Genomic DNA, 24,675 nt, shown 5'->3' with positions numbered 1-24,675 from the left:
GGTGAAAGTTTTTTAATTATATCTACTAGAAACTCTATCACATATTTAAAACACACAATGTGTTTAAATTGTAAGTGAAATGAAATTTAAACAAATGAACACATCATATTAATATGCTAAATGAATACGATTATTTATTATAGTGTTGTCATCAACAACATTATTAATATACCCAATTGATGGAAGGTAATAAAGTTTGACTAAATTACCAATAAATGTCGAAAATTTTTCAAATTTACTAAATTAGGCCATTTTTTGGAAGATTTGCAAGAATAGGCTGATTTGATGAAAACACTTCCAACTGAAAACATTTTTAAGTGAAATTCAAAAAAACGCATGTGGAAGCACTTTCAGGTGATTTGCAAAAAAAAAAAACGATTCCAACTGGAAACGCTTTCTCCACCATATCAGTACTAAAAGTGGCAGGACCAATAGTTTTTTTTTAATTTTCTGGTGCCACCTATTAATGTGCAAATAAAATTTACAAAACATGTCTTTATATAGACCCCAAGTCTCATTTTCCTTATTTTCTTAAGCAATGTGGGATATGAGTATATATAGACAATGTGAGATCGCTTACTCTTAATTTTTAAAGGTTACACTTAATTTTTAAAAATTAAAAACAAAACTTTATATACTAACAATATAAGTTTAAAGGCTACACTTAATTGTTAAAAATTAAATACAAATTTGTATAACATTAAGCTCTAACAAAATAAAACATTATAAACTCTTATACAAATATTATTGTTATAAAAAAAGTCTAATAGAAAAAGAAAGACAATCTTACACATATACTGACACATAAAAAGTCTAATAGAAAAAGAAAGACAATCTTACACATATACTGACACATAATATAACAAATAGGATAAGAAACAAAAATATGATATAAGTGTCGAAACCTTTTTGAGATCGACTTTTATTTTTATTTAAAAAAACGAAAATGGAAGTTGCCACCAATACTTTTTATTAGGTGTGATTGAATCACCTCAAAACTCATTTTAATTAAATGTTAGATTTAAAACGATACTTTTCAGTCAACAAAATCCAGGAAATGAGTTCGGGAGTCGGTTACGCATGAGGAAGAATTAGCACCCTCGTGGCGCCCAAAATTAATACCTAGTAGATTACTTGGTGTCTTAGTGTCGAGAATTAAAAATTTAAAAATTTAAATAGTATCCCTCTTTGCATAATTTTTTTATTAAAATCATTTAGTTAAATCAAAACTCATAGAAGAAGCTTTCTTATTTCGAGATAACCAAAACGAAAAGGTTATGTCCCCTAAGTTAGGACATGACATCCTAAATTCTTGAAAATAAAATTGTTCATTATTTAGTTATTGTTTAAATCTCGTGTGTTTTTTAATTTTAAAAGGATATTCGGTTATTTAGGTTCAAAAAGAAAATCAAATCCCGTAAGTTAGGGCATGACTTCTCAAATCTCTAAATAAGAACGTTGTCTTGGTTTTGAAATTTCCCTTTTTATGAGTTGAGTAAAAATTAATGGAACACTTAAAGTGATGTATATTTAGTTTATTCGGGTAGAATATGAAACGGACAAATGTTTAAACATAATGTATGATATAGTGATGGTGAAATAATATAAAATGACTATGTGAGTAAAATATTAGAATGATAAATAATAAGTAAATAAAAAAATACTGTAATACTATAATTATAATAATATTAATAATCATATCATAATAATAAAAAATAAATAAAGTAACTTAAAATAAATAAAAAATGAAAGATTCATGATTAAAAGATAGATGGACATGACATGAAAGTGCCAAAAATAATAAAAGAAAGAATAAAAGAACAAGAATAAAAGAACACAAAAAAATTACAATAACAATAAATAAAAAATGCACCAATAAAAGCTTGTATACAATATAATTCTTAAGTATGTATAAAAATAAAGAAGTAATAAATAAATAAATAAATAAATAAACAATTGGTAGAAAGGTTGAAGTTAAATAAACAAAGGATTAAATTGAAATTTAAATGAAATTAGGGGTATAAATCGTAAATAATAAAAAATAAATTAATAAACGGAATAAAGGACTAAAATGAAACGTGCAATAAGAAATAGGGACTAAATGGAAAATTATCCCAAAACTCAAGGACACACGTCATTCCCAAGGGGTCAGCAAACGGGGGACCAAATTGAAAGAAGTTTGAAGTTATCAGTGCAATTTAAAAAGAACAAAAAAGACTTAGGACAAAATTAAAAATATGCCCAAAAGTGGAAGGACCAGGGTCGAAATAGACCCTTGCCGCGAAAACAAGTGGATCCTAGGGCGCATGGGGTTAGTTTTCAGGTCACGCTTCAAAACGACGTCGTTTTGGAGTTTAAAACTTAAGCCCAAAACGACGCCATTTTATAGGGTTATATAAGTAAAAAAAGTTAAGGAAAAAAATCATTTTCATCCGTTTTCAAAAAAATAAAAAACACTATCAGCCCCTTTTTTTTCCCTCGGCCCTCCCCCAATCCGCCCTTGGTCCCGACGAGTCTCCGCCACGACAGCCATTGGTCGCTGGCTACGGCTATGCCATTCCCGGGGCCAGAATCCACGAACGACCCTTCTTTTAGCCGTTTCGGCTCCCTGGGCCCGAATCGAGGGTAAATACTTCCCAAAACTCAACAAAAAAATAAAAAAAAAAATCTGAAAAGCTCATTGGTTTTCTCGGCCGTAGTCCTCAGATGAAATGGAAGTGACTCGGAGGTCTCACCGAAGGGAGCCGTCCATCATCGGGGACGATGTCCTCATCCATTCATGGCGGTGGAACCCGAAATGACTTGGTAAGTTTTTATGATTTATGATTTTATGTTTTTATGCTTTTTTAAAATAACAGATAAAAAATGAAGAAATCACATTTGAAAATGTTTTCTTCGTATTTTGTTTTTTGATTCATTTTTTTATTTCTTTCTCTCTTTTTTTTTAAATATGGCCCGAATACAATCTACTTCTATGGCTTTTATAGCCATTACACACTGTTTATTACATATATATTTTTGAATTTTCTTGCTGTTTCTGCTTATGTTTCTGCTGTCATTGTTTCTTTCTTTTTGGAGGTAACGGTGCGTGGTCAAGGAAATATTCCGAGTTTGGGATTCTAGAGGAATCGTGCCCTAACTATTGGGTGTGATTTCTTAAATCTTGGATAAGCGGATATTCTTTTAAAGTTTTATTGTACAAGTATTTTGGCCCAATTCATTTTTGGGGGAAAATTAGAATGCTGTGCCCTGACGCATTGGGTGTGGTATCTTCTTTCTCTGAAATAATAAGGGTCTTAAGACGTAGCCTTTTACGTTTTGCTAAGGATTACGTTTTTCTAAATTCTCGACCTTAAGACATTAATTAATTAACTAGGTACCAATTTTTGGGCGTTACGAGGGTGCTAATCTTTCCTCGTACGTAATTGACTCCCGAACCCGTTTTCTAAACTCGTAGACCAAAGCTATTTTTTAGGTGATCCAATCACACCCTAATAAAAGATTGGTGACGACTCCTGATTTTTATTTTTTAAGTCGACAACCCAAAATTTTATTTTTTTTAAAAAAAATGGTTTCGACAATATGAATAAAGAAGTAGGCTTATGACACAGCAATTTCCAAGTGATGAGAAAGTTGAGGGCAAGGAGCGAAAGCGTGTTAAAGTGTCTCCATCTCTTGCTTCTATTTTGAACTTTTGCATTTCCATTTACTCACTGCTACACCCACACCCACACCCACACGACACGACACGACACGACTTATGGATGCTCAAAGTCTTTGCAAGTCAACTCTCCTACTCTATATTCCAAGTCTTTCTTTCAGCTTGGTTTTAATTGTATTTCATTAGAGCTGAGGCAGGCAATCAACCCTTTCTTCCTCCATCTCTCTGCCCTCAAAATGATTTCTCCTTCTTTCTCATCATCTCTTCCTCTGCCTCTTCCTCTTCCTCTTCCTCTTCCTCTTCCTCTGTTTTGTTTATTATTTATCATGCTTGGGACCCCTGTTTCACTAACCACTGCCTGGTTTGAGCCTGAGTTCGAGAACTGCCGTGATAGCAAGTTCAAATGTGGGAATATCACTGCTGGATTTCCTTTCCATGGAGGTGATCGTGAAAAAGAATGCGGACATCCAGATTTAGAGCTTGAGTGTGGCGGTGACATTACCACGATGAAAATTAGCGATGTACGGTATCGCGTGCTTGAGATCCTACCTGATCGTCAAATCCTAAGAATTTTGAGTGAGAAGGTGATCAACAAAGGCATTTGTCCGCCTCCATTTCCTCATGAAGATTGGATCCAAGATTCTCCGGTGTTTACTCCTGGTCCCGGCTTTGCCAGTGTTACACTGTTTTATGACTGCCTCTCTCGCATCTCACCAGATCTTCTATTCTTTACTTGCAATAAAAATTATGATCATAGTAATGTTTCGGTAGCAATAGCAAATAATACTAATATCCATCCAGAGGCATGCTTATATCGTGCCAATGTTATGATTCCTGAAACTTCCTTGGAAAGCCTCCGCAATCATTCCCCGGATTGGAAAGGAGCCTTGGAAACAGGATTCGAGGTGCAATGGAGGAAGAACTATGCAGATGAATGCTGGAAATGCAATTCTTCCGGTGGAGCCTGCGGCTTCATCCACGATCAAGCCTACTGCTACTGCCCACCTGGAAATTCGAGTTGGCCGGAAGGCAAAGAATGTCGGCCCATACAGGTAAGTACTATCCCTTTTTACAACTAAACAAAGCTTTCTATTATTAGTAGTAGTATGATTTCCCAGTGGATTAAACTTCAATACATAATTAAAATAACTGAAGTTGAGGATTTGATAGTTGTAGACTTGCATTGCAGTAAAACCCAGACACCAAAACAAATACATAGAAATGAGGTGACTAACAAACTGGGATAGGGCTTATGAATTATGAGATTGAAGAAATGGAGGTTGGGAAACTCTCTTGTTTTGAGTTAATAGAAAATAGGTTAATTTGATGTATAGAAGCTACAAGCATGAGTATCATGTTATCTTTTTTAGGTAAGAATTGGATAACAGCATCACTCTAATACTCTCATCTTTTTTTATTTATTTATTAAGAGTAGGATTCATTTTATGCATAACTTTTATTATCTAAATAAAACAAATTCACAATATTGATTTACGGCTTTAAATAAAATATTTGTGCTCCAATTTAGTTTTATTATTGTTCACTCAACCCAAACCACAAATAATTAATTTCAAACATAAATTTAAGCAGTTGGTATTCTTTATAATATCTCTATCGTTATGGTTGACAATTTTTAAGTTAAAAATTTTAAACTTTGAGATCAATTATTTTAAATATTTAAATTCTTTAAATTTATAAAAAAATATATTTTAAAAAAAATATTTCATTGAAACTTTTTTATAGTATATCTTTTTTAAAATTTTATCTATATTAAATTTTAGAGAATAATACTCAAATTTTTTCACTAAAAGTCGAAATTATAAATTTAGTCACTTTGTATAGATTAAATTACATTTTGGTCACTAAATTTTAAAAAAATATGATATGGTCACTAATCTTATCAATATATTATATTTTGATTACTGAGCTGTTAATTAGTGTTGATGTTGTAATGGTAATTGATATGGCATATTATATCATCGATTTAGGCAAAAAAAAATTAAAATATAATATTAATAAAAACGAATTTCAATCAATTTAAATATTTTTAAGTATTATTTAAATATTTATAAATTTAGTCAATGACAAATCCAACTGATGAACTAGGAACAACATTAATTTTGTTTTATTCTATGTACTGATAGACATGGTCAAAATTGTCGGTCTGATTTATTGAATAATGTCAGTCCCCTCTTCTCATCATTGGTTTGCATAATCTGAACAGATCTGAACTCATCTAACAAAGAAAGCATTCATGTTCCACATGATATTTCCTTTTTCATTTCCCAGAAATTACCAAACTCCAGGAAATTTCCTACAATGAACAGGAAATTCGGGGAGACTCTTGCTGCCGAACTCATACACACGCGATCAGCATGTCTTCATCAACATATCCTGGTTGCAAACATAAAAGTGCTATTATGATTAGTTGCAGTGAATATCGATAGCGGAGAGAGTCGAATCCATAAAATAATCACCCTAACATCGTTTCCCGATCGGTTCTTAATCCTGTTAATACAAAACAAAGATTTTTTAGTTGTGTGTGTAGGTTGATAACTTGATATATAGAAGTCAAGTTCCATTTCATTGCTTTGATCTTCATTTAGTCTATCAGGTCAATTAATCCAACACAAAGAAGATTCTTAATAGAAGTGGGGACTTGGCACCCAATTTCCAAATTATTTTGGTTTAAGTCTCCACTTCAGTTCTTCGATTTGGAATTAGGGTGTTTTTAGTGTTGTCAACTTATGTTATGTCCAAAGCATTTCCTGCCAGTTTCCTTCAAATTCTGCCATCGAAGCTTTGGTCTTCTTCCCCGTAATAGATGCCCCCATAGACTTCTGCAGCACTCTAGAACCAATTTTCCAACTCCTAACGTAATTTCCAGATTAGAAAAGGATTAAACGTGTATATTAATATTGTAGAATTCAACATTGACCATTCCATAATTCATAAATATATTCAACCCATCACCCTTGTAACATCAACAAGATGTCTTCGCTTTCTCTTCCGATTTCTTCCCTTCTGGCCCTCTTCTTTCTCGTTTTCTTAACCAGAGTTCCGACGATTTTATCCGCTGACGATCCGCGGGCCTGCAGGGAAACGCTAACATGCGGAAGCGTATCAAGTATCGGTTACCCATTCTGGGGAATGAACCGTCCGAGTTATTGTGGCCAACCAGGATTTGAACTGAGGTGCGAGAATAATGTAACGGAAATCCTGATGAATGAAAACACCTTACGAGTTCTTGACATAGACCCTGAACGACAGAGTCTTAAGGTAGCTAGGGAGGATTACTGGAATGGTTATTGTTCCACGAAATTTATCAACACCTCAATCGACTTCGATCACTTCAATTACGGCTCAAACATTAGGAACCTCACCCTATTCTACGGATGCAACCCGCTGCCAACCTCGACATTTCTTCCTAACTGCTCCATGAATAGTACACTTATTGATGTGTCATATGCTGTTAGAAACCTGTTGGGTGACCCTCGCTATGGCATATGCCGTGAAATTGTCGTAGTTCCGGTTTATGAAGCTGCAGCAAAGGACCTGGAGGTGAACCCTATGATTATGCAAGCTGCTTTAAGAGGAGGTTTCGAATTGCAATGGGAAGCGGATAATGATCAGTGCAGAAGATGCAGAGATTCAGATGGGATTTGTGGATATAATCATACTTCAAATAGCTTCACATGTTTTCCAACAACTGAAGGTACGTTATAGCTCTTCTTCCGTATAAGTTTGCTCAGCTGTTTGTTGTTGCAGAACTTACCGTTTCATTGAATATCTTGAGCCTTAACTCTCAAGTAACCTTCACGGTTTGACTCATTCTGATGTCCAATCTTCATAAGCAGTAGCAGCAAATTGGCCTTTGTTACTTCAGATCGAATCCTAATCTAAATCTCCCCAAGAAGCCAATGACTTCATTAACTCTAACCATTTTGATTGGTTAATACCAGTTCATCTTCAAATTCCATGGCCGCTTGTTCTCTTTCCCATCACAACTGCATCAGCTAGCAGATAAAACGTAGGGTCTTACCAGTTGCTTATAGATTTGACCTAAGTGTTTGACGAGAAATACTTTCAGCCAAAGTAGTACTATTATTGATTTATTCAATCATTAAAATCAGATGATATTTTCCAGTTACAGCTTTCTTCAAGTTTTCAACAAACTCGAACTGAGTTTATACCTTTATGAGTTCCGAGTCCTGAGAGCACTATTATAATGAACTGGGTTATTCACACTTAATAATATATTATTGCCATGGTAGGCTACCTAAATTTCCATAGACTGGCACTTAATGGTGGCATATAACAGAAGTTTCCTTTAGAAAATTTTCAACTTTGAATTAGTCAAATACCAACTATTTGATCATGAAGATCAACACCAATTCACTTTCAGACGCTCATTTTATATCCAACTACTCTCAGTTTCTTTCCCTCATGCTCTCCATCCTCTCCGACAATGCCATCCAAGTTTTCGTTCACCATCATCATCATAAGCTTGGTCCTGATTCTTTCTCCAAAACCAGTGTTTTCGAATAATTATTTGAGCTGCAGTGTCCGATCTAGTTGCGGAAATATTTCGAATATCGGTTACCCTTTCTGGGGATTGGATCGGCTGGAAAGTTGTGGATATCCTGGATTCAAGCTCAGCTGCAGTGAAAGTGAGCTAGAAATCACAATCAGCTCTGCAACATACCGAGTTCTTGCAATAAACAAGGAATCACAAACCCTTCATGTCTCTAGAACCGATTACAGTGAGAATCTTTGTCCCACTCATCTCATCAACTCCACTTTTGAAAGTGAAACCAGTCCTTTTCGACAAAACGGGGATAGTCAGGATATAAGGCTGTATTATGGTTGTCAGCCTCTCACAGCTCCACAAAATCTCACATCAATTCTCGGGACTTCCAATCAATTCGACTGCACAATAAACAATACAAATATCGTAGGTTATTATGTGACAAGGGAATTCGCGGGAACTGTCACCGGCAATTTCCTGAGATCTTGCAGTAACAGTGTGATTATTCCAGTCCCGAATTCCCAAGTTCCGTCACTGGAGGAAGGCCGGGATCCAGATGATTTGGAAGAAGCGGCTAAAATTGGGTTTCAGCTGTGGTGGTCTGCAGATGATACCCGTTGTAATAATTGTGTAAACAAAGGTGGGCAGTGCGGGCGTAACCTCGTCTCAGGTGGATTTGAATGTTACTGCTCAGATGGCGACGTTTGTTCCCCAGGTACAATCTTCGTTGTTTGCTGTACCTGTTCAAATATCTCTTGTAGTGGGATTTAAGTCGTACGATTTCGGTTCCAAGAACCCAGTGTTTTGGGGAAACCCGAAGCCGGAAACTGATGGAACAAGATGTCGTCGATCTTTGTTCCGACCAAACAGTAGTTCAGGGTTAGGTGGATGTAGTTTGGTCTTGACCCTCTAATAATAATAATATTATTATTATTAAATAGTCCGGGGGGGCTGTCATGGTAGGAAACAAGGACATTGGGCCATTCCAGAATAGGATTATTGAAACTCATTTATTTGCTTTTCCCAAACGCAAATCCCATTACAGTTTTTATTCTATATTTTGATTTTTGAATAAGGGTGAGTTTAGATGAGCGGTGCGTTTATTTACGGTTAATGTAAAAATAACGGTAGTGGTGAGATTAGATACTGTAACGATACTGAAATGTGAGATAAAAAATAAGCTAAACGCATTGCATCGCACCGTACTCAATCACCCATCCAAACTTACCTTTAACTTCAGACTCTGTTAAATTTCTTCCATTTTATGGTCGATTTTGGAGCGCTGTAAATTTAGCTGCTTTCATTTCATACTATTATAGCAGCATGAAAACTTGGGAATTTGATGCCATTAAAGTTGACCCATTTGCTAAGCCTAAGCTAAAAATTCAACATTCCCCATTTGTTTTTCCACGCGGCTCAGTAAGAAACTTCAGCTAACCCTTCATCGCTGGCCCATCTCCACCTAACTATGGCCCACTCACCTTTCAGCCTGACCTACTCCAAAAATACCACCTGGACACTGCCACTCCTACTCTCGAAACAAACCAATCCGTGTTGGACACTGTACCCAAATACACAATTCGACAAAGTCAGTGATCTTTAAAAATCCTTTAGAGGAAAAACGAGTGTCAACTCATCGAAAAACAAAAGGGAGAGGAGGCAGAATTTGGTGGAAAAGGAGAAAGGCTATAAAGATAAAGGGAAACGAAAAGAGAGGAGGCACAATCTATGGGGATAAGGAAAGGAGCTGGTAGGGGAAGGGTGATTATGGTTTTCTCTTTTCTGCTTCAACTTAAAAAGAGAAGAGAGAGAAAGACTTTGAAATTTCACATTCTTTTCTTTGATCATATCTCTTTCATATTTTAACATTGATAGCAAAATCTTAGTAACATAGTTAATCTAGAATTTAATTGCATTTCAAATAGAAAGAATCATATAAAGTGGAATTCAAATTTGAAACTTTAAAACATAATCATTTTTGTGCATTAATAAATTTATGTCACGTAAAATACATTGAATTTTGATTACATTGATAATAATTTAGATCAGTTTAAAATAAAATATAGTTCATATATATTTTTATTTCATCAGTTTAGGGTAGTTTCTTTTTATTTAAAATGATATTTTATAATAATTTTGAGCTCTTTAACATAACGATAAGAATATATCTCATTCCTTTCTCCTAATTATAAAAAAAAGTTATTTTTATAATTTTAAATGTGATAATTTCTTTTTATATTATGAAAATAAGAAATTTATTTGGTTTCAATAATTACTATATATATATATATTTGCATGCAACTATAATTATTGATTCTTATTTTAATTAACATTTCGTGATATTTTTACTATTACAGAGAAAAAGGATGGAAAGGCTCTCAAACTTGCACTAGGTATTATTTGGTACTCATTATTAACATATTACATTGTTTCTAAAAACTTTTAGCATTGCAGTAACCGGGTTTAAGCAATCTCTTCCTTAACCTCCAGGCCTCGGAGCAGCCGGTGTCATTATACTTGTTGGAATCGGAGTTTTATGTGTCCGGCAACATCGGCGAAAGAAAATTGTAGCCCAGCTTATTAGCAGAGACCTTCCAACGTCTCCATCAAGCAAAGGGCCAACAACTTCCACAACTAATTACTCTCAAAGCAATTCATCCTATTCCACTTCAAAATATGACATTGAAAGGGGAAGCACTTACTTTGGAGCCCATGTTTTTAATTATGAAGAACTTGAGGAAGCCACTGACAATTTCAATCCTTCTAAACAACTTGGAGAAGGAGGATTCGGCACTGTTTATTATGGTAAGACAAACTTATTTGCAACTTTTTACTTTAGTCCCCTGTTATTAACCTTAACCCACCATGTTTATCTTTGATTTGCACGATCAGGTGTACTCAGGGATGGGCGTGTGGTAGCGGTGAAGCGCTTATACGAGAACAATTTCAAGCGTGTCGGTCAGTACATGAACGAGATCGAAATCCTCACTCGCATCCTTCATCCAAACCTCGTGAAGCTCTATGGATGTACCTCGAGACGTAGTCGAGAGCTTCTCCTTGTTTATGAGTACATTCCTAATGGAACCGTGGCTGATCATTTGCATGGAAAGCGATCCAACTCTGGTTTGCTTACCTGGCATGTTCGGTTGAGAATCGCCATCGAGACAGCGACCGCATTGGCTTACCTACATAGACAGGAAATCATACACCGCGATGTTAAATCCAACAACATTCTCCTGGACAAGAATTTCCATGTAAAAGTGGCTGATTTTGGACTCTCACGACTTTTTCCTAATGATGTTACGCATGTCTCGACTGCTCCGCAAGGCACCCCGGGTTATGTCGACCCGGAGTACCACCAATGCTACCACCTCACTGAGAAAAGTGATGTTTACAGCTTCGGGGTCGTGTTGGTCGAGCTAATTTCGGCGAAAAAAGCAGTGGACATCAGCAGGCACCGACACGACATAAATTTGGCTAACATGGCAATCAGCAGAATCCAGAATCAAGCATTGCATGAACTGGTGGATCCATCTCTCGGGTTCGAGAATGATTTTGTGGTGAAAAACACTGTAACGGCGGTTGCAGGATTGGCGTTTCGGTGTTTGCAACAGGAGAGGGATATGAGACCTTCAATGGAAGAAGTGTTGGAGGCATTGGAAGAGATTAAGGGTGTAAGATCGGGATCTGATGTGGTGGATATTAGATCGGGAACTGAAGTGGTGGATATTAAATCGGACGATGTTGGACTACTGAAGAGCATTCCTCCTGCATTTTCTCCGGATTCTGCGACAGAGAAATGGGTTAGCTTCTCTACTATTACTACCACCTAGTTTCTTCTGGTTTTGGTCATATGTTGCTTGGATATTTTGTTTTTGTTTAAAATGTTGGATAAAGTTTCATGAATTTGATAGTTTTATAAATTTAGTCTATAATTCTTTTGTCCACATTAGTTTTAGAAAGAATTTAACAAGTTTTCTCATATTAATTTAGCAATTCTTCTAAATTTTGGTCTATGTGATGATGTGATACTTTAATATTGTACCACATCGACACATACAAAATTAGGCGATGACATAACATAATTTCATAATGCTACATCATTATAAGGACCAAACTTAAAAAAAATAATTAAGTTCAATGATTAATATAAAAAAAATTAGAAAAAAAATTGAAAAAAATTACCAAAATTATACTCCTAAAATATTAGTCGAAGTATTTGTACTCCTAAACTATTAGAGTTTGGTTTTAAAAAAAAGGGAGAGTGAAGTTTGAGTATTTAAATGCCTGGTTGGAGTATTTATTGAGTCAAAATTCATCTCACATATTATAGTAGTAGTTAATGATATGTATGCTTATTTTACTCTGATTTTCTATTTTTTCTGGAAGTATATATGCCCAACCATATTCAAACAAGGTATGTGTCCAACCTTATTTGCAGGTACAGATAAAATCGATGTAATCCCGAGTATTCTGCAAATGATGGAAGAGGCAGATGAAAATGGATTTTCAATTCTGAGTTGAGAAATTATTGTATTGTAGAAAGGGAAAGTTGTTCAAATTTTATGAGCAAAACTCTAAATGGTGTTTATGCATTAAAGAGTTGCTCAAGTAATAGGATTTTACCTATGACTATGAGCTGTGGTAGAATAAACATTACTCTGTAAATTGTAGTTATCTAATATATGATCTTCATTTTTGAACTTATACTTTCCCTATTTTTAGTCAAAAATCCCCCAAACCAGTTTTCTTGGTTAACTGCCAATCTTTACTCTTTTTTCTTTTTTATGCTAGGGAGATTAAATTTTTAGTTTTTTTTTAATCTAAATTGTTTGAATTTTTTAATTTCTAAATAATGCATTTAACTTTATTAATTTACATATTAACTCATGAATTAATTTAAAGTTTATTTAATTCTAATCGATCATCATAATTTTAATTTATAAAATTTAAAATTTTAATAAATGATTAGTTCAATAATAGATTACATAAAAATTGAAAACGCCAACCTTAATCGGGTATTAATCCTAGTTTTAATAATTTTATATAACTTTTATAATTTTTAATAATTTTTATTTAATTTTAAAAATTTTATAATGTTTTTATAGTCCTTTCATTTTTCATAATATATTAGTCATATTTATATTTATATTTATATTTTATTCTTTTTTATAATTTTTATAATCTTTTCATAATATATTAATAATATTTTATAATATACAACAACTTTTTATAGTTTTTGTAATGTTTCTAAATTTTTATAACATTATTTTTGTATATTAGGTAAAAAAAATCGGCCCACACAACCCTAATTAAAATTAAGCAAAATGGGCTTACACGACTTGGAACACGGTCAAGCATATGCCCCTATGGCTCACACGACCTAACACATTGCTAGGCATACAGCCATGTGGTGTTGTCTATTTTGGTTTTTGCACAGTTTTACGAGTTTATGAGTATAGAGTCACACACCTGGTGATTTTTTTATTAACAACACTACAACACACTCCCGAATCCTACATACGACTTCCAGGGCAAGCCAATTGAAAACAACACATCAAAACAAAAAACACTTATTTGGCACCCTTACTCGAATTAAATTACTTCGCTATAAGAATTAAGGCATTCAATCTAACAATACGACATTCAGGCCTAACAGAAATCAAACCGTAACTAGACATTTTGATCCTTACCCTTAGTAACAAAGTTGATGACAACCTCAATCTGTCGGAGGAATATTCACCACACAACGATCAGTACGAAAGAAAATGAAACAGACTAGAACGATCAGTGAGGCACGGACACAAAATCAAAGGTCTACATGACAGCAATAGAACAAGCTTTGCACTATGGTGCCTTGGTGTGGTGTAGTTATCGCTTAATCGAGCAACTTGGTGTGGTGTAGTTACTCGCGTATCTATATCTTTTATTTGAGTTCATTGAGCTAATTGTTTAAAAGAAAAAGGGATTTGATTGTGTATGTGGTTATTTGAAAAGAATGTGAATGTAAATGGATATGATCAATTTTTTTTAACATGATTCACTTGTTCAATAGTTCTAATTGAATCTTAGTGATATGTATTGTATTGAATGGATTGAAAAGTTATATGATTTGGTTTATAAAATGCTCACCTTGTTGATATAAAATATTTAGTATTTTGTTTACACAATTGTGATTTAAGGTAAGACTATTGTTTAAATAAATATGAACTTACTAAGCATGCCAATGCTTACCCCATTTCATCTTTCATGACTTTTGTAGTTGACTTTTGGCGAATGTGGCTATCAGATTATTTTTAGGGCTCACACCATCCAACGTCTCTTTTGGTAGCCTTTTTAATTCATTTTGGCTCAATTATAAGTGGCATTTAATAGGTGTTAAGGTATATATATATGTTTTGAAGTTGTAACTTAGGAACTTGCTTATACTGTTATGTTATAAGTGTAATGAGTAAAAGTGATGTTGTGATGTTATTTTAGTAGGTTTGGTTCATGCATATCCTTATATGCTTATGATAATGAGTAGACTTAAATTGAAGAATTATTAGGCTTTGATATTGTATTTGTACAAACCCAATAATGCCCGGGCCCAACTAAACCTAGAATGGCCCAACACCCGACCCAAACTAAACAGCCCACTAACTAAATTCCAGCAGCAACCCTAGCAGCATACAACCTCCAACCCTAGCCGCCGCACATCAACCCTGCACCACCACCCTTTGCGCACGTACGTGTTCCACGTACATCCCCAGTTGGCCGAATCTGCGCAACAAACGGCAAAACAGACGCAAAGAACAAGTAAATGAAAGAGAAAAACGCAAAAAAGGAGAGAATAACGGAAATACAAAGGTGTTGTGTTATTTCTTTGATTTTTTCTTCATTTTTCGGCTATATAAAGTCGAGGAAAATCTGTAAATAGGGGGAAAAATTACAGAGAAAAATCAATAGAGAACAGAAAAGATTAGTATTTTTAGGTGATTTTTTTTGTTTTCTTGAAAGTGTCCATCGTCTTTTTATTTGTATATATATATTTTTTGTATTTTCTTTTATTTGGATTTTATTTCACTTAAAATAACAAAGAAAAGAGGGAAAGAAGCTTACCTGGTGCCGTCGCGGTGTCCCCTCTCCATCGCAATCGGAGGCCGGGGCGTCATCGGAGGCCAAAGGTCGGCCTAGCGGCGGCGACAATGGGAAAATTGAAAAACCCTAGCAGAGAAGGCTAGGGTTGTTTGGTGTTTTAATATAAACTGTTTTTTTTTTGGGGTTTTATAACAGACCAAACGACGTCGTTTTGAAAAGGGCCAGACCCGCGCTTCGACCCGACCCGCAACAGGGTCCGCGCGTTCTGGCCCTAAATGGGGAATTTACGCATTTGGTCCCCGTTTTTTATTTGATTTTAATACAGTTATTTCATGTGTTTTCAATTCGGCAACGAAATTTCTTTCTTGTTTCAATTTGGTCCAGGGGCCATGTGCCTGCACCCACTAGAACGGCGCCGTTTGGCCAGCGCGGGGATATTTATTTCTTTGGTCCTTCCCCTTTCATGTGCAATTTAATTTGGCCCTTTTGTTTTTTAATTTTTGACCCTAAAAGTTTGTTTAATTTTGATTTAGTCCTCATTTATTATTATTATTATTATTATTATTATTATTATTATTATTACTACTATATATACATGCGCATGCATATATACTATATAATATGTACTTTATATATTAAATGTTTTTAATGCATATACATTTTTTTTGATATATTTCGTTATTGTTTTATTCTCATAGTTTTATATACATATATATATATACATTTGTATTTTATAATGTTCATATATTTTCCATGTTTTATAATTCGTACGTATATATATATTTTTTAAAAACATTTTTTTACTGTTCTATATATATTCTATTATTTTATACATATTGTACATATGTAAATATTTTAATATACATATACATATTTTCATGATTTACCAATACATACACTTATACATTTTTTTATTTTGTAAATATATACACATATACATTTTTTTTATCTTTATTTTATTTTCATGATTTTCATATACATATATACATGCATTTTTTTATTTAGTTTTTTTTTGGTTTGATGTATTGCATTCCTTCTTTTTGTTTGCAAATTTACTTGTATATTGTACTTGTATATATATTTGTAAATATTTATTCATATATGTTTGAAATTAAAGTTGTGTTTCATATTATACATTAACTTTTAACATACCTTTCGGGAAATATATTTTAGTTTTATCGAAGCATTAAAATCATCATATTTTTACAAATTTCCAAAACATTTGGCATTCATGATTCTCGGGAAAGATTGTGTCCTAACTTACTGGATTGCGATTATTTTTCGATAAATTTAGAAAGCCAAGTATTTGTTTTGCAATAAATTCGCAAATTTTAAATAAAAGCTTATTCTTGGGAATTCAAAATGTTGGGTCCTAACTTACTGGTCATGACATTTTCTTCTCAAAATAAGAATTTTCAAAAGCAAAAGGCAATATTCGGGTATTTTGAAGATTTAAAAACATTGTGCCCTAACTCACTGGGTGTGGTGTTTTATTTCTTTGAAATAAGAATGTCTTATTATTTTAATTCGTTCATAAAATAAAAAGTTTCCTTTTAAAATCTTTTCAAGTTTTCGACACCAAGGCATAAATAAAATCAATTTGGTACCAATTTTGGGCGTTACAAGGGTGCTAATCCTTCCTCGTGCGTAACTGACTCCCGAACCTGTTTTCTCAAATTTCGCAGACCAAAATTATTTTTAAGGTGCGCCGATCACACCTTAATAAAGGATTGATGGCGACTCCAGTTTTTATTTTTAAGTCGAAACTAAAATTTTTGTTTTTAAAAAACGGTTTCGACAGTATTGGTATGATGATGCTTAAATAATGAATAGTGTGCATGATAAATAGGTATTAGATTGGTTTGATTTTGGTTGAAATGTGGCATATTGGTTAGGCATTTTAAGTTGTAATTTTGACATGTTAATGTGTATGTTTTGAGTAGGTTTTGATGTTAATGAAAGAGTGCATTTTAGGCATTATTGAATGTTTGCACAAAAGTAGACATTTAGAGACATATTCTTAACCACACGGTTTGACACATAGTCGTGTGTTACATATGGGCTAGTGATATCATTGTGTGCTCTTTTGGAATTTGAATGCATATGTCCCAAACGGTAACAGTTAGTTACACGCCCTAGCCACACGACCGTGTGACTATTGCACACACTGTCACAGTCTTTCACACGGCCGTGTGACCTGTGTTTTTAGAAATTCTCACACTTTTTGTTTATGTTCAATTAAGTCCTTATGTGTTTTCAAATTGGTTTAAGAGCCTTCGTAAGCTCATTTGAGATTCGAATTTGATTATAAATCATGGTATACTTAACATATGAAATGTTTAATGTCTGGATTGATTGTTAAATGTCAATTTTAACTATAACTGTTCCCTTATATGTTGTAGCATCCTATAGCTTAGGTCTGAAAATCAGACCGGGTAAAGAATGTTACACGAACCCTCATATCACCAACTCAGTTCCCATCCGAACCTCCAGGCCCTCTCAATTCCAAAATCATTTCATGATCACGTATCATATTTCCTCTGAGTTTGCCAAGGCATTTTATTCACATATCACTTTCATATAACATACTTGATATATCACACATATATAACATACTTGATATATCACACATTCACTAATTTTTATTTCACATATTCGCTTTATTCACAATTCATAAAAATACAAACATAACATATGTTGGCAACACTTAGCACTTTAGATTTCAATTCACTATCATTAAGCACTTTACTTTCTTATAACGCTTCACCTAAATATTTTATTTCACCATTTTAGCACACATAGTAACTTTTGAACATTTTACAATTTAATCCTTAAATTCATCAAAATTCAATAATTACTATATCACTTTACACTTCATTACTATCGCATAATACTTCATTTAAGTCTTTAATCACAATATTGATTTCACATAATACCTTTTATACACATTACAATTTAGTCTTCTTTATCGTAATTTAACTATACATCTATCACTTATCAATTTATGACAAATAAATAAATTTTCACTCTTTATAATTTAATCATTAGTTTCGTGAAGTTCACTGATCACTAAATTATCAATTTATTATTATTTTTACATTAATAACATACCTTTATTTACATATTCACTACTAAATTCAATATTCATAATCATATCTTATTTATTTTTTTCATATGAAAATTTTAAATACTCAAATATTCAAAATAAAATAAATAAGCTTGATTTTGATTGAGTACTTACCTATTTCTCCCCTTGAAATTATCCTTTCTTTTCACTTTCACAAGCTTTCTTTTTTACTTTCATCTTCTTCTAAGTTGTTTCCATGATTGAAAATATTTCGGTAGCACTCTAGGATAGGAAATTAAGCTATGGTTTTAAGGAAAATCTCAAGAAAAATGCATGGGAGGTTTTTCCTCTTTTTTCCCCTTTTTTCTTTCCTTTTCTCCCTTTATTTTTTCCCTTTCTTTCCAATTTATTTTTGTTTTCATTCAGCCTTCTAATTGTGTAGAAAATTTTACACTTTTTTCTTTTCAATTTAGTCCATCTATTCCATCATCCAATCAAATTTCAACACTTTTCAACCTTAATTTCTATAAATTTCACAAACTTTCCACTTCATCAGCTATAGGATTTTAATTCCATCGTTATGTCTCTAAATATCAATTAAAGCTAAAAAATTATATTTAGGTCCCTCCTCCATAAATAAAAAATTGCACTTTAGCCCCTATATCTTTTTCACTTTATTCAACTTAATCTCTATCCCAATTTTCCAACTCCACATGTCAATACATATCCTTATCACATTCATAAAAAAATATTTATTCAATTTCACCTTTCTAAAAATGATCAATTTACACTTTTAGTCCTTCAAATTTCAAAAAATTACAACTTAATCCTTACTAAATTTCATTATTTATACTTTTCTCCAAATATTTAATTCACCTTTAAAATGCTTATCCTTTCTCAAAGACTAAAATTTTGGGTATTACATTATGGAGAGAGATCGTATATAATGTGATGTATTTGGGAAGAGTGATTTGTAACTATTATGGTGATAGGGTAGATTGGGTTTTAGCAAATAATTGTACTGGATGAATTGTTGTATAAAATTATTTTCCGAGTGAGGCATTGTGGAGTAGGATTCGAACCGTGTTAACAGATATCATGCATTGATTCTCTCTTTACTTATCCCTTTAATTCACTTACGTTTTAAACTTGTTATGTAAACTCTCTAATTTTATCCCAACTTCTATTCCAACAAAAGATAAAACGAAATTGTTTTAAACAAGTTACAATGGTTGCAAACTAAGACTTTTTCAACAGGGACAACACTATCAGAAACAACACTAAAAAGCAAACTAAACAAAAAGAAACTAAAGTAGAAAAACTAGAGACTTACCACCAGGGCTTCCATAAGAAGCAGAGTGGACTATATTTATTAACAAGCTCTCAATGGTGGTGCCGATGAGCTTGGCCCCATGACAACCACAATGAAAGTGGTTAAAAACAAAGTTGAAACGAAGGAACCAAGGCAAACTGAGTGTCGAAAGAGAGACTTTTAATTCATTTTACGCATAATTCAATAGATTCCATGTGTTTTTTCATCATATTATGTTCTACATAGTTTGTCATAACTGTTCAATTGAAGGAACAATTCGTGTTTTTTGTGTTGTATTTATGTTATGTCTTACAATCTCATATTTTGCATTATTTATCATAATGATTTAATTAAGAAAATATATGTTTGTATTGTATTCATATTATATTTATGTGTCTAAATTATTATTTGTTTATTTATAAATTACTTATTAATTTATTTTATGTAGATTTTGATACATGTATATATTTTGTTGGAACATTTTCAAATATTTATAGTATTACAATAACTATAAATGAATGTGTGTAATTAATCAAAAGATAAATCTTTTGGTCATTGGTCAAAAGTTATATCATTTGATTTTTAAAAAAGAATTATAACTATTCAAACAATATTATTTGAATAGTTATAATATTAAATGAATAATTATGTTTTTTTAAAGACATTATTATTCAGAAAGATGTCTCTATGAAGAGATATGAAAATTCCTATAAATAGGAATAAAATTTCATTTGGAAATCACACCAACAAATTTTAAAATTCTTTCTTTCCTTCCTTCATTTCTAATATTATTAGATTATTCTATAAAGTATTACTGTACAAATCGTTTGTAGAAATTGAGTTTCTTGTTATACATTGCTCAGCGCTTAGTGGGCTATTCTCGTCAATGCAAAACGCAAATAGTCATTGGCTTAATTGTATCCTTGAGGTTAATTTGCTTGAAACTCTTTTGCACACCGAAGATATATAGGTGGGGGCGAATATAACCTTAAAAATAGTGGTTTGATACACGTCTTGGAACCTTGTCCTATTTCTTCTTTTTCTGTTCAAGTTTTGTTCGTGTGTTTGAGATTTTCATCACCGAAATTTATGTACTAACATGATGCGGAATCCCGGATCTAGACACAAGAGAAACACAAATTAGAAATAAAACGAGAATAAATAAAATTATTTAAATAATAAATAAATAAATAAAGATAGATTTGCCCTATGGAACCCTTAGTTAACTTGTAACCAAAAACGCCAATGATTGAGCGGCTCCCTACGAAACCCCTAGAAGAAGAACCTCTAGAAACACCGATGAACGGGAAAGAAATTTGAATATTTGCAACTTTGAAATACCCTCGAAAAGTAACAAACTCCAAACTAAATAGCAAGAGAAGAATCACTCTACTCTAAAAAAATTGCCTCACACAAATTTGAAAGAAAACAAATACTCTTCTTTTTTATTCCCCTTTCAATGTGTAGAAAACAAACATATTTATAGGCAAATTACAAGAGTAATTGAATCCTAATAAAACTCTTTCAAGAGTAATTGAATCTTAATAAAAACTCTTTAAAGAGTAATTGAATCCTAATAAAACTCTTTAAAATTATCTAAGAAAATAAATAAATAATAACCTAACCAATAAAATTACTTAACTCATAAATGATGTGTCCCAACCAATGAGAATTAAGTAAATAATAATAATAAGATACATAAAAAACTAATCCACCAATTTATGGGCTTTTACTATTCCAAGATTGGTCCAGTGAATTGCATTCCCGTATTTATCAATGTCACGAACATGAGGAATTAAATTTGTCGCAACAAAGTCTTGGACAAAAGCATTCATCTTGGATTTTAATTGTCGTGCCTTGCTTCGAGTGATTGGACCACTAGGAAAGACAACCCTTTGAGTGTCACCTCCTTGGCTCGTATCATTCTCCCCCTCTTCAAGAAGATTCGTCCTCGAATCTAAACCTACATCAAATTCAAAAGGAGAAAGATCAGAAACATTGAAAGTAGCACTAACACTATACTCACCAAGAAGATCAATGCGATAAGCATTGTCATTTATTTTCTCGAGTACTTGGAATGGTCCATCTCCTCGTGTTTCAAGTTTATTCTTTCTCTTAGAAGGAAATCGTTCCTTCCTCATATGCACCCATACCCAATCTCCAGGTTCAAACAAGACTTGCTTTCGCCCTTTCTTAACTCGATGTGCATTGGACTCATTCTTTTTCTCAATGGCTTTACGAGCCTTCTCATAGATCTCTTTCACTAAATCAACTTTCCTTTCACCATCTAAATTAGCAATCTCATTCAAAAGTAAAGGAAGCAAATCTAAAACAATAAGTGGATTAAAGCCATATACAATCTCAAAAGGAGTAAAACTTGTGGAAGAATGAACAGAACGATTATAAGCAAACTCAACATAGGGTATCCATTCTTCCCAAGATTTAACATTCTTACCTATTATGGCTCTAAGCAAAGATCCCAAAACTCGATTTACCACCTCGGTTTGACCATCAGTTTGAGGGTGGCATGTAGTAGAGTAAAGTAATTTAGTACCTAACTTACCCCATAACACCTTCCAAAAGTGACTAAGAAATTTTGCATCTCTATCGGAAACGATAGTCTTTGGGATTCCATGTAATCTCACAACTTCACGGAAAAATAGATCGGCAACATGGGTTGCATCATCAGTCTTATGGCATGGAATGAAATGAGCCATTTTAAAAAATCGATCCACAACTACAAAGATGCTATCTCGTCCACGCTTTGTCCTTGGTAAACCTATTATAAAATCCATTGAAATGTCAGTCCAAGGTGAACTAGGAACAGGAAGAGGAGTATATAGACCATGAGGCATCACAGTGGATTTAGCTTGTTTACAAGTAATGCAAGTAGAGCAAATTTTCTCAACAAGTTTTCGCATGTTAGGCCAATAAAAATGCTCATGTAAAACATCATAAGTCTTAGTGACTCCAAAATGACCCATAAGACCACCACTATGAGCCTCTCGAACCAACAATTCTCGCATTGAACACTTTGGTAAGCATAGTCTATTATTTCGAAAAAGATAGCAATCATGCTTATAAAATTTATGAAATGCACCATGTTCACATGCGTCATAAATGCTTGCAAAATCAGAATCAGTGGCATATAAATCTTTAAGATACTCAAAACCTAATAACTTAGTATGCAAAGTACTAAGTAAAGTGTACCTCCTTGATAGAGCATCAGCCATAATATTATCTTTACCTTTCTTATACCTTATAACATAAGGAAAAGATTCAATGAATTCAACCCACCTCGCATGTCGCTTGTTCAACTTACCTTGTCCCTTTAAGTGCTTAAGTGATTCATGGTCAGTGTGAATCACAAACTCCTTTGGTAAAAGGTAATGTTGCCAAACTTCTAATGCCCTTACCAAGGCATACAACTCTTTATCATAGGTCGAATAGTTCAAATGTGCTCCACCAAGTTTCTCACTAAAGTAGGCTAGTGGTTTACTATCTTACATGAGAACGGCACCTATACCTACACCAGAAGCATCACATTCAATCTCAAAGGTCTTTTCAAAATTAGGTAAAACAAGAATAGGAGCATTACACAATTTATCTTTAAGTTCATTAAATGCTAATTCTTGCTTATCTGTCCAATGAAAAGATACATTCGTTTTAATAAGTGCAGTCAAAGGCGAAGCAATTGTGGAAAAGTTACGAACAAACCTGCGATAGAAACCGGCTAACCCAAGGAAAGACCTTACCTCAGAAACAGTTTTAGGGATAGGCCATTCTTTAATTGCCTTTACTTTCTCCTCATCCACATGGATTCCTGTAGAACTTATCACAAAACCCAAAAAAACAAGCTTATCCATACAAAATGTGCATTTTTCAAGATTAGCAAAGAGTCGTTCATGCCTTAACACATCCAATACTAATTTAACATGCCTAACATGATCATTCAAAGTTTTGCTATAAATCAGTATGTCATCAAAATACACAACGACAAATTTTCCTAAAAAAGGTCTAAGTATGTGGTTCATTAATCTCATGAATGTGCTAGGAGCATTAGTTAAGCCAAATGGCATGACTAACCACTCATACAGGCCATACTTAGTCTTAAAAGCAGTTTTCCATTCATCACCTTGTTTCATTCTTATTTGATGGTAACCACTTTTTAAGTCAATTTTAGAGAAAATGCATGCACCATTAAGCTCATCCAACATATCATCTAATCGAGGAATTGGATATCGATACTTTACCGTAATCTTGTTGATAGCACGACAATCAACACACATTCTCCAAGAACCATCTTTTTTGGGACGAGAAATACAGGAACCGCACAAGGGCTTAGACTCTCACGAATCAACCCTTTCTCTAAGAGATCTTCAACTTGTCTTTGTAACTCCTTAGTTTCTTCAAGATTGCTTCGATAGACTGGTCTATTCGGAATACTCGAACCAGGCACAAAATCAATTTGATGTTCAATCCCTTGTAAAGGAGGTAATCCCTTAGGCATTTCAGAAGGAAATACATCCTCAAAATCCTGCAAAATATCAACAAAACAACTAGGCAAATGTGTATTAGGGTTAGTCAAAACAAAGTTTTCCCTAAACCTAATTATTACAAATGTTTGTTTTGTACAAAGAGCAAATTTGATATCTCGAAACCTAGCGAATAAACTCACTTTCTCATCTCGTGACTTGTGTGTGCAATCACTCACCAATGTTGGGCCTTTAAGTTGGCTTTTAACACTAATGGCCTCTTTACTCTCAGCCTTTTTCAATGATTTTACCTCACTTCCCTTACCCATCTCACTAGCAAGTTTGAGTTGATCATTGTAGACTTCTTGAGGAGGAAGTGGAGCCAAAGTAAACTTCTTTCCAAGGAACACAAAGGTATATTGGTTAAGGAACCCATCATGATTTACTCGTCGATCAAACTGCCATGGCCGTCCAAGTAATATGTGCCCAGCTTGCATTGGAACAACATCACACAAAACTTTATCAGAGTATCTACCAATGGAAAATGAAATT

General features: G+C 33.4%; 2 protein-coding genes across 6 annotated transcripts; both read left to right on the top strand.

Moving 5' to 3' along the window:
• Window positions 1-3,661: 3,661 nt before the first annotated feature.
• On the top strand, window positions 3,662-12,896 carry LOC107912918 (LEAF RUST 10 DISEASE-RESISTANCE LOCUS RECEPTOR-LIKE PROTEIN KINASE-like 1.4). 5 transcript variants are annotated; one of them, XM_016841303.2, is made up of 5 exons: window positions 3,662-4,713; window positions 10,547-10,582; window positions 10,680-10,994; window positions 11,082-11,992; window positions 12,631-12,896. In XM_016841303.2, exons 1-5 carry the CDS (start codon window positions 4,596-4,598, stop codon window positions 12,649-12,651), a joined length of 1,401 nt encoding a protein of 466 aa, XP_016696792.2. In that variant the 5' UTR covers window positions 3,662-4,595; the 3' UTR covers window positions 12,652-12,896. The 5 variants fall into 5 exon arrangements, with proteins under 5 accessions (XP_016696792.2, XP_016696794.2, XP_040962314.1 ...); XM_041106380.1 differs by lacking the exon at window positions 3,662-4,713 and adding an exon at window positions 5,726-7,376; XM_041106379.1 differs by lacking the exon at window positions 3,662-4,713 and adding an exon at window positions 7,388-8,904.
• On the top strand, window positions 3,988-4,595 carry LOC121223157 (LEAF RUST 10 DISEASE-RESISTANCE LOCUS RECEPTOR-LIKE PROTEIN KINASE-like 2.4). Its single transcript, XM_041104241.1, has 2 exons — window positions 3,988-4,428; window positions 4,515-4,595. Exons 1-2 carry the CDS (start codon window positions 3,988-3,990, stop codon window positions 4,593-4,595), a joined length of 522 nt encoding a protein of 173 aa, XP_040960175.1.
• Window positions 12,897-24,675: the final 11,779 nt, after the last annotated feature.

The sequence above is a fragment of the Gossypium hirsutum genome, chromosome D11 (genome assembly GCF_007990345.1).
Source record: "Gossypium hirsutum isolate 1008001.06 chromosome D11, Gossypium_hirsutum_v2.1, whole genome shotgun sequence".
Classification (NCBI taxonomy): domain Eukaryota; kingdom Viridiplantae; phylum Streptophyta; class Magnoliopsida; order Malvales; family Malvaceae; genus Gossypium; species Gossypium hirsutum.
This window is presented reverse-complemented; position numbering and strand designations above follow the sequence as displayed.